At 41.0% G+C, this 10,717-nt stretch overlaps 2 protein-coding genes across 3 annotated transcripts in view; both read right to left on the bottom strand.

Moving 5' to 3' along the window:
* Window positions 1-10,717, bottom strand: part of def8 (differentially expressed in FDCP 8 homolog) — a 276,782-nt gene that overhangs the window by 249,189 nt on the left and 16,876 nt on the right. The window lies entirely within an intron of this gene.
* On the bottom strand, window positions 310-9,781 carry LOC139334336 (mitochondrial inner membrane m-AAA protease component AFG3L1-like). 2 transcript variants are annotated; one of them, XM_070967158.1, is made up of 17 exons: window positions 9,570-9,781; window positions 7,670-7,760; window positions 7,499-7,558; window positions 7,295-7,422; window positions 6,857-7,006; window positions 6,666-6,740; window positions 6,243-6,367; window positions 5,866-6,139; window positions 5,595-5,732; window positions 5,257-5,410; window positions 5,054-5,161; window positions 3,904-4,029; window positions 3,659-3,769; window positions 3,174-3,289; window positions 2,835-3,035; window positions 2,520-2,714; window positions 310-2,150 (listed from the first exon to the last, which is right to left on the bottom strand). In XM_070967158.1, exons 1-17 carry the CDS (start codon window positions 9,687-9,689, stop codon window positions 1,923-1,925), a joined length of 2,400 nt encoding a protein of 799 aa, XP_070823259.1. In that variant the 5' UTR covers window positions 9,690-9,781; the 3' UTR covers window positions 310-1,922. The 2 variants fall into 2 exon arrangements, with proteins under 2 accessions (XP_070823259.1, XP_070823267.1); XM_070967166.1 differs by having other exon boundaries at window positions 7,670-7,757; window positions 9,570-9,714.

Raw genomic sequence — 10,717 nt, 5'->3', positions numbered from 1 at the left:
TGAATTTTAACTTGATGTAAAATACTAGATTTTTATTAGTATAATACAGCAACTGCTTAGATCTCTGACAAAATGCTTTGCATAATTCAACTTATAAATCATCAAAATCAGCTGCCCAAACAAATCATGCAAAAATCTGCTTGCATTAGATTGTACTCTGTGTTATTTGACAGCACCACACACATGCTTACTAATGCTGCAATTAAAATGTTATTAAAACAGAGATAAGACTAACAACTATTTTCCTGAAAGAAAAACTGGGCTGCTAAAACACAAATAAGAGGAGTGGAAATGAAAAATCAGACCAGTGGGTATAGAAAATGTTTAATATTGGTGTGAGCCTCAGCAGCCTCACATTTTGGATGTTTCATTTGTCTTGACATCTAACATAAAATCAATAATCCTCACTGACACGTAAAAAGAAATATTCATCAAGCCACAAGACATACAATATGTCAACATACAGCTGCTCATCACTCAGACCTTTTTAAAATGTGGATTTCAATAGTGGACAAATGTTCCAGTGTCATGCTGGTCTGTCTTTTACCCATCTATTAGAAAACAGGATGAAAATCTTAAAAAGGGCCCACACTGCTGATACTGCAATGCATTAGTTCAAGTAAATCTTTATATTAAACCTGCTAGTTCAGCTCAGGAGTGACTGTCTAAAGACACGATTCACATTAGGATTACAGTATGTCACCAACCCTGTCCGGGGCTGGTTCTCAAACAAATGAAATGAGACGCTACATGAATACTTATCCAGCTGAACTTGCTTGGCTCAATTTGGGAAAACATCCACACATAAGACACAACTGGCGATTTCCTGAATGGCAGCACATTGTTGTCATGTTAATAAAGGCCGGAGGAGTGTTTAGAGAAGCCAGTCACATGAACGACAGTCGAGCACAGAAAGCATCAGCCTGGAAGTCACTTCATATAATTAATAACAGGATAGAACAACTATGCAGTGTGAGAAGTGTGAGTACTGTGAACACTGAATTGTTCAGTGGTTAATGTTATTTAAAAAGGGAGTTATGAATACAGAGACTGTGAGGTAGTGTGTATGTGAGTTAAAAATCTCATTTAGGGCAGACATGTCAGCACTTATGTCTGATAGCTTATATTTCATTCTCACTCAGTTGATTTGTCAGTAGCTCCAAGGTAACCATCAGCTTAAAGTAATGGATGTCTTCATCAATGCTGACTCGTATTACTGTGAAGAAAACAAACTACAGTACATGTGAACCTCTAACATTTCATATGTGTACAAAGAAAATGTACACACTGGCTTCTACCATCTGCCTTCACTGATATATTACTGAAAACCAAGCTGAGAAAGGTTGAAGTCTGTTGGAAGACTGTAATAGGATTAATGTATTTAAGATGGGACACAATGTCCCTGAAATACAAGAATGTCTTCATTTGAATGCCAGGATTTAAAAAAGGCAAAAGTACGGTCAAAGTACCTTAGAAATCTTCGACATGTCTGAAACAAGAGAAGAAAGCTGGTGTCCCACTCATGGAAAACACACTTTAAATATTTAGCTATCAACATAATGCAGTGGTGGCTGAGACCGGAAGCATTGTTAAATCTCGACCACAGACTAAAGAATCAGCATCTTTCTGCTCAAAGTGAGTGAGGTTGTATAAAGGTAATGAGCCTCAGAATAACATGTAATTCATATGATACCAGTGCAGAGTGTAACTCACCAAAACACACCACAACTAATGTACTTGTACCTTTTTTTGGATTCCAGCTGGAATATAAAAAAAATACAACAAAAAAACACATAATCTCGGCCATTTCAGACCAGTGCAACACATCGCCTTCCTTCCATTTGCAGTTGTCTGTGAGAGGATTTTTTGAGAAATATTCACCTGAATCCATTGGAATATCTGCCTTGAGGTTGTGTGTGCACCTACAGGTAGAAGGCTGATTTGTTTTTCCTATTCTGCAGGTGTTGTTCATCCCCTTTGTTCTTGTTCCAGTGCTTCAGCCCTGCAGGCAGAGAAGTGTCCTCCTCAAAGTCCCCCAGCCCTTCAACAAACTCCTCGTATGATGACTTCTCTTGAAAGGGACGAGCTCCAAGCAGCTCCAGCATGTCGGCCTTGTCTAGAATCTCCTTTTCTAGAAGACGGTTTGCCACCTGCAACACATGACCAGCAACGTACGGATTTTAAGCATTTTAATGACGATGGCTGAATGTATCATCAATAAATACACAAATGGTATTACTGATCACAGACTTCAACAACAGATCTGCATTAGCACTCAAAACACAGAACAGGCTGTGGAGCAACAGTAGTTACATTTTAAAGTAGCATTTATCACAATTAGCTCTTTAATTTAAGGTAGCAGCTCCCTCACAATCTTTTCAACCAGTTTTTGAAAATGCTAATTTAAGCAAACCACATATGAGCTACAGTTGCTGCATCACACTGTTCAGTCATCTGCTTTGGAGTACGAGTCTCTTCATCTTGACTCCTCTACATCCTTTTCCTCTGATCGTTCTCACCTTCTCCACTATTTCTTTCTTATCGGTGATGAGCTGAAGTGTCCGCTGGAAGGCTGCGTCTATAAGCAAGCGCACCTCCTGATCTATCAGCTGGGCTGTCGGTTCACTGAAGGGTTTCTCAGTCACCATGTTACCCTGCTGAGGGAGGTCAAAGGACAGCTGACCCACTGCCTCATTCATTCCGAACTGTACGACCTAAAATATGAAGAGAACTGACTGTAAGTCAAATGAAAGTGCTGTGTTGCTCCACTTCAAAGCAGCTGCTTCAAAAACTTGCTCAAAGTGACTTCTAATTGTGTTAAATGTGGTGATTACCTGTGCGTAGGCAGACTGTGTGACTTTCCTGAGGTCATCCTGCGCCCCGGTGGTGATTCGATGAAAGAAAACCTGCTCAGCCACTCGACCCCCCAGCATCATGCACATTCTGTCAAACAGCTGCTCCCGGGTGAACAGATACTGTTCCTTTGGCAGATACTGGGCATAACCCAAACCTTTCCCTCTGGGAACAATGGACACCTGTGGGAGAACACTTTCATCAATCTTATCAACGTAATCATCTGGTGACGTCTTTATGTGACTGTGGAAGGTAAAAACAAATAAAATGATGTAAAGACTGCAGATGAACTCAGATAGGGGGGGAAATGGTCTGACTACCTTAAGTAGGGGGTCTGCATGTTCTAGGAACCAGCCCACCACAGCATGTCCAGCCTCATGATAAGCCACAGTAGTTTTCTCTGGAAGCTGCAGTACCTGAGTCTTTTTCTCCAGACCTGAAAACAAGGAGCATCCAAACAAAGTGCACACACTGTGTGTTTTGTACAAGCAATAGGTTATCAGGGTTGATGTGTTCTTGAAGCATACATGAGACAGAGTTGGGGGGATGGTGTCTTTGGGTTAGTGCCCGAGTCAAAGACGTAATGCATAAAATGGAACAGTGGAATCAAATCCATACAGAGAGATACATTAGCATATGATTTAGACTAACAGTTTATTAACGGATCAACATATTACAGAAATTAATCCAACCACTGCTTTTACTAATAACTAACTTTATTAAGGCGTATAATCCAAATCCAACAATCTGTCATTCTATGAGTATTATTATAATATTAAGTGCATGAATGTGGTTGTTAACTTACCTCCAACAACTCTCTCGACTGCCTGCTCGAAGTGCTTCGTGCTGATATGTTGGTTGAGGTGACGTGCAGCTATGAGGGCGGCCTCATTACACACATTAGCAATATCAGCCCCTGAGACACACAAGGACACGCAACAACCAAGTGAGACTCTGGTGTGATGAGAAACACAACAACAGATACAGAAGACAAGCTGTATGATCCTTTTAGATCAGCTAAGCCGAGTGCATGAGTGCTATTGTTCTTACCAGTAAAACCTGGGGTTAGTGCCGCTAGCTTCCTGGCCAAAGCCTGCATGTCTATATTGGAGTCCAACTTCAGAGGTCTTAAATGCACCTTAAAGATGGATGCCCTGCCTTTAATATCTGGAGGGCCTGCAGAAAAAAGAAAAAATATTATGAATTTTATAATATTATAACAGATGATGCTGCAGAAGTAACATCATCACACATCGCAGAAGTGAGGCTGCTCTTATAAACTGCTACAGGTAACATAAGTGATAGAGATAACTCATCCAACCTTCATGCGTCATAAACCCATACTTATTTCTGTTTAAATATGAAGGACATAATACTGATCAAACACTAATCAGTAATGTGACAGCTTTATCTGACAGTACTGTTTACATGTAACAACAGACCGACTAAAGGAAAGGGAACAGAGCAACCCAACAACACAGAGGGGATTGCTGTGGCCCATCCCTCACATCGGCCTCCAGTTGTCTAATCCTGCTTTTATAGAAAGCCAGCTCTCTCATTTTGACCCACTATTCTTTGTCAGAGAGAAAACTGCCCTGTCCGCTATTGTCCAGCACTGCTGGCGTCAAGCAAATTAGATCTTAGCAGGCAGAAAAAGATCAACCATTTTAACCACAGAGATGAAAGCGCACAATACACTTTTAATGCCACATGAATAGGTGCAAAAAATTACAGAAGCAGATCTAATAGGCTTGAAACTAATTGGCATGGAAATCATACAGTAAGTACAAAATATGGGAGTAAATACGGCCAAGCTTGGCACCTCGTCTGAAGCGGGCACAAAACACTAACAAGGCTAAGTCTGCTCGCACATTAGTGCCACTGAACTGCATTTTTTGCAAGGCAACATATACATGCATCGATACAATTATAATGAGAGAGGAAAAACAGAAGAGAAAAAAGAATACGGAAAAGCCTGGTTATTTGGCGTGATTTCAGGGGCAAAGTGTAAATCAAAACCTGCTTATCTCTCTTCACTCTTGACACAGAGGTGAGCTGTTAAAGAAAACCATCAAATGATGAACTGAAATTAAATTGTGTGCATGAAAGGTAGACGTCATGAATGGAAACCAGTTTTCAGGCATCCAGGTGAGAGCAGGAACTTGTACATCTGGAGAGGCAGACAAGTGCTGTACCTTACCTATGTATATATGTCGATCAAAGCGTCCAGGCCTCATCAAAGCAGGGTCCAGGATATCAGCTCGATTGGTGCCAGCCAAAACGACCACATTGGTGCTGCTGTTAAACCCTGCGATGACAAAAACACACAGCACACAAAGGTCTCGTGAAGTATAGCACCAGGACGAAGGCTTGAACACGAAAAGAGACGACATAACTGCATACCGTCCATTTCCACAAGCAATTGGTTGAGGGTGTTTTCCTGCTCGCTCTGGTTGCCAAAGTTACCTCTGCCTCTCTTCTTGCCCACAGCATCAATCTCATCAATGAAAAGGATGCAGGGGGCATTTTTCCGAGCTGTGGCAAACATATCCCTTATCTAACATAGGACAGAGCAAAGAGAAATCCCATTTTAGCATAATTTCCTACATCTTTACCATTCAAGCACAGAGAGCAATACATAATTAATCATTGGGTTTACAGATGAGCATGAACTCCGTGTGACCCATCGTTCAGCCTCTACACTCTTGGCACAGTCGGGAGGTATTCAGCCCAGTACTGACCCTTGCTGGGCCCACACCGACAAACATTTCCTGGAACTCTGAGCCGTTGACGGTGATGAAAGGGACGTTGGCCTCTCCAGCAGTGGCTTTGGCGAGCAATGTTTTTCCAGTTCCAGGAGGACCTGATAATACTGCACCCTGAAAACAAAGGTGGTAAGGTGGTCCGTAACTATTAATACAAGTGACTCAGCAAATGCTTCACCAGGTGGAGAAATTCCACTAACTGAAACTGACACCCTCATGATCCTTTATGATATACAGTATGGCACACCTTTGGGATCTTGGCTCCTAAGTCCTGGTACTTCTGCGGGTTCTTCAAGAAGTTAATAAACTCCAATATCTCCAGTTTGGCCTCCTCACAGCCTGCAACGTCCTTGAATCGAACACTGATGCCGTCTTTTATTATCTTGGCTTTGGATTCACTCATGCTAAAGGGGTTTACTCGCCCTCTGCCTCCACGACCTCCTGCCAATGGTCCCTGCCGCGTGGCAAGAAGGAACAAGCCAACCAGAAGTAAGGATGGGAGGACGCTCAAAAGGAGTGTCCTGTGGGAAGAGAGAACAATGAGCATCAACATGAACAAATCCAATGTGCATAGAAGTCACTTCAGGATGAAAGATCCAGGTGCTTATCAGGTGAAATTCCCACCCATTGTTGTCACTGCTGTAGAATACGGGCACTTTCTGTGTGGAGTCCAGACCCATTTCTTGCTGGGCCATCTCCAGGTTGTGCTCAAATGACTCAACACTGCCAATGTTGAACCACAAATAGCTCTGAAACATACAGACAACAGAAAACATGCAGAATATATGCACATATTCTTTAAACTTCAAAGCAAGAGAGACCACTTGTTGTCACAGTGGTCTGTTCAGCAACAGTTAGACAAGCTCACCGAATCTATAGTATAAGCTCATAAAACTATGTGATTTTGAGAGAGAGATACAGAAAACCAGTTTTTGGGGAGCCTATGAACACAGTAAAACTAAATCATGGTTAAACTAGGACTGACTAACAGAGTGATCTGCAGTATACAAAAAGCAAAGGCCAAGAAAGGATCTTCATGCAACTAACCACTTCTGATGAGTTCACTCCATGGGCAGGAATTACTTTGACATATTGCTTATTGACAACCTCCAGGTGACCCACCTGTGTAGAGAGCACAGTAACCAGTTTGTTCACACCATTGTAAAAAAAAAAAAAGTGCACATAAAGAACCTCCACATGCAGAAGAAGCCAAAACTGAAGCACGCTCAGCCTCTTACCAAGCCTCTGCTCAAGTAGTGATGCACAAAGTCCTTCCAGGAGATCTGGACCCCCGTCTCTCTGAAGTAAAAGTATAAAAAAGCTGAGGTCATGCCTGCAGCACCAATTGCAAAGTTCAGAACTGCCCTTTCATCCCAGGGAAAATCCTCCTGTTAGATAAAAGAAATGTGAGAGGAAGTTTGTTTGTTTGTTTCAACAGTAGCATGTGACTAGTATGATCCTTTATGTTTAAAGCAAAATGTCAAAATTTGAAAGCTTTTATTCATTAGTAGCATAAACACTTAACCTGAACCAACATTTCTCTATCGTTCTATAAAAATAATATTATAAGGGCATTACTGTCCTGAATATAAACCAGGAGAACACACCCACTCCTGCACTAATAAGTGAAAGAAGTAGAATCTTTCTCAGATGCCAGAATGTCTCTGATTTTGCACCTGAAAGCGTGTCCACCAGTGAGATTCTTCCTTTTTTCCTCCTCTTCGTCGTTCATCCTCATCCTCATCCTCATCCTCATCATCTTGCCCTTCCTTCACAAGAGGTTCTTGCCCTTCAGTGTTTTCATCTGAAAAGCAACAGAAAATCAATCACATCCTGCAAAAGAATTGAGAGCTGAGGATGTACAAATGCTGCTTCCTCACCTTCCTCTGATTTGTTAACACCTGTGCTTTCTTCGTTCTTTGGGAAAAACTTTTCAAAACCTAAACCAATTCAACACACAACAACAAAAGAATTAAGTGCAAATGGCTCACACTGATCAAAGATGCAGGTCCTTTTGTGCTCATTTAACTATGTTGCATAACATAACATACCTCTTGGTGGTTTGTTTGAGCTTAGTAATCGAGCGAGTGGGAAACTGTGCTGATATAATCCTCCACATCTCCTTTGGATCAGTGACCTCTTCTGAAATAAACAGACTGTTTGATGAATGTCAGTAGTTAAAAGACACAGAAAGACCTGTGGAAAAGATATATACAGAACGGACATGTTATATGTCATTGATGTTCAGCTAATGCAGACTGCTGGACAGGCAACACAGACACAAACATGAGAAGCCACAGTCCTGTCCTGCCTGCAGCTGTCATGACTCATGGAAATATGAGAAATCTGCCTGCTGCATTTTTTTTTTTTTTCAAAGCAACCTCAAACAACATTGTTTACAGGATTACAACAATCTGATTATGACCTGTGATGCTGGTCTGCGTCCCCAGTTGATTTACTTATATACAACGCCGGTCCAGGTAACCCACTTACACTAATACTGTACACTGAACTGTAGCTATACATCTCGCATGGTGTTTACTTACATATCTGTCACCTGGGCTTAAAAAACACAGAATTAATTATTGTTAAAGGCTTCTCACAGACAAATGCAAATAGATTTTTTGAGGCCAATACTATTATTGATACTTGACAACAATAAAAATCTGATGATATCATGTTTGCTGAATTTTTTACATAAACAACTAGTTAACATATCAAGATATATTTGAGTAAAGATGTTATATGGTCAAAGCCATTTATACTAAATAAAACTGTCATTTTGTTGTTCTTTTGAGATATTTTAGAATACTAAATTCACATCAATAAAATAATAATACAACAATAATATATTATTGGTATTATCATTTCTATTATGATAGAAACAATTGTTGGTTTCTTTGTAGATAAAAGAGCTTGGTCTGTACCAGCTCTATATGGAAAGTGTCCTGAGACAACTTCTGTTGTGATTTGGCGCTATACAAATAAAATTGAATTGAATTGAAAATTGAATATTATTAGTAGTAGTAGTCATAGTAGTATGTAAATGTAAACTTTTATACATGTAGCACATTTAAATCAAACTCAAATTGGGAAAACAGTAAGTCAAATACAGTAAATGTATGCTGGCAATAAAACATGTAATGTTGCAGGTTAGTGCTTTGCAGTCTCTGCCCACATACACACCAACACCTGTAACAACTGTAATCACACAGTGCCAGCCTGCTTAAAAAAAGAAAGAAAGAAATCCCACAAGAAACGCACATTTCAGGGACAAAACTCAATGTATTACATATTTTTCTCATCCAGTGATGGAAAATATTCATCATGTACAACAACAACAACACACAGCAGCTCAAACACACTTTCATTCAGACCAGGGTTGAAGTGCAGCTCTTCATCTGGTATAAAAAAAAAAAAGAAAACACAGCCTGAGCTTTAAGTTTCTGTTCCACTAAAGCAAGTGAGCAAAGTGAAAGAGACTTTAAAAAAAATATTCAAAAACTTAAAGGTGCCAGCCCGCGCACACAAGCGACTTTTATTTCTACTCAACAACTTATTTGCATGCTTCAACCTGTTTAACAAAGTGAACTGAAGGAACCACAGTAACCGAGACACACACCCCCTCCGCACTAAACTTCGGGAAACCGAGGAATTTCCCCTCTAAACTAATCATAATGAAGCGGACATCTACCAAACAACAGTGCAATGATACACAAACAGTGGGGCAGTTTGTTTGTTTAGAGGTTTACAGGGTGGGGGTCTGCAGGCTGCACTGGAACACTGTGTTCTTTCCCACGACGGACCTCAAAAACCCGTGCAGCTTTGTTACCACACATGTCAAACACATATGCGAGTGGCTGTTAAAACACAAGAAGTCTGCATCCAGTGTGAGTCTGCATGGCCAGAGACGAAAACACCAACAAGAGGAACACAAACAACGTCGCCTACCGACGCCACTGCGCCGCTGGGGAGAAAAGTTGCTGAAATAGCGGATAAGTCTCGGCTCCACGTCCCAACCGACCGGACCCGGTTCCGAAGAGGGGCGACACTCGCAGTGAGCAGCCCCATCGCGTCAGATACTTTCTCTGGGTTTCACTCAACTGGACCACAAGCCACCAAGACGGACAGCGCACCCGATGTCAACAACCACGCGGCGTCTCGCGAGATTTCGGTTACAAAAGAGCAGCGTGCGATTTCGAGTGTGGAACATTTGTCTCAATTTTGGTTTAGATCGAACATGTAACATAAAGAATGTGTTAGCGCAACAACTACAAGGCTTAGGAAGGTAATTCAGCTTTTTTTGAAGCCCATGTTTTTGTTGGGGGGGGGGGGTCTGGCTGTGTTTTCTGCCATAGAAATTCAAGGTGACATCTGATATGTTATTGTGGCTATATTGCTGCTATTGTTGTTAGGACTGCAATGACCCAGGCATGTCTCACATCCCCATTGGAATCCTGACCATCAGCATGGCCAGATCTCCCTTGACTCACTGCACCTTCAGTCTTCAGGTACCGCAATCATTGTACCCTCAACAACTGAAGTACACCTTTGACTTAATTCAAAGGGTGCTTCTCTCACTTGGACATAAATCCCTAAAACCAAAAATACAATCACTCAAAAAACTTCTGATGCAATGAGTGAATGTAATCATAATGTGAATGTGACGTGACATCTTGGGTCACATTGATACCTTTACCCTTATTGGAAAAGTGATATTTTTTTCTTGTTTGATCCTTTTTTGTGGGAGGGAGCCTCATCGCCCTTTCAGACTACTGAATTGTTTTATGTTCATGAGGAGAAACATGAACACCTACTTTCCTTTTAGCTTTTGTTTTTCCTTTTGTGTTGATGCTGACATGATTGTGGTGATATTGATTACCAGCATCAGGTTCTTTAGCCAGTTATCTCTGACTTAATATCTGTTGAAAGTCAATCTCTAGTGCAGTTCTTAACTCATCCACTAAGAATTTAAATCAGAAAGCCCTGAGCAGTTTTTAGCAGGAGCTGTCTCAAACATAAGACTTACAGTTGCACATTCAGTTGAAATAGTGATTTTATTTTGCAGTCATGCAATAGGTGGACTGGAAAAAGAGTTG

This window comes from Chaetodon trifascialis, chromosome 1 (assembly GCF_039877785.1).
Source record: "Chaetodon trifascialis isolate fChaTrf1 chromosome 1, fChaTrf1.hap1, whole genome shotgun sequence".
Classification (NCBI taxonomy): Eukaryota; Metazoa; Chordata; class Actinopteri; order Chaetodontiformes; family Chaetodontidae; genus Chaetodon; species Chaetodon trifascialis.
The sequence above is the reverse complement of the archived record's forward strand: the minus strand, read 5'-3'. Positions and strand labels throughout refer to the sequence as shown.

Coding starts and splice junctions, on each gene's coding strand:
- LOC139334336 (XM_070967158.1), bottom strand. CDS start 9,689: ATGGGGCTGCTCACTGCGAGTGTCGCCCCTCTTCGGAACCGGGTCCGG. Junction 5,733..5,865: donor TAGGAGCCAAGATCCCAAAG/GTGTGCCATACT, acceptor CTTTGTTTTCAG/GGTGCAGTATTATCAGGTCC. Junction 2,151..2,519: donor AGAAAGAAATAGTGGAGAAG/GTGAGAACGATC, acceptor CATGTGTTGCAG/GTGGCAAACCGTCTTCTAGA.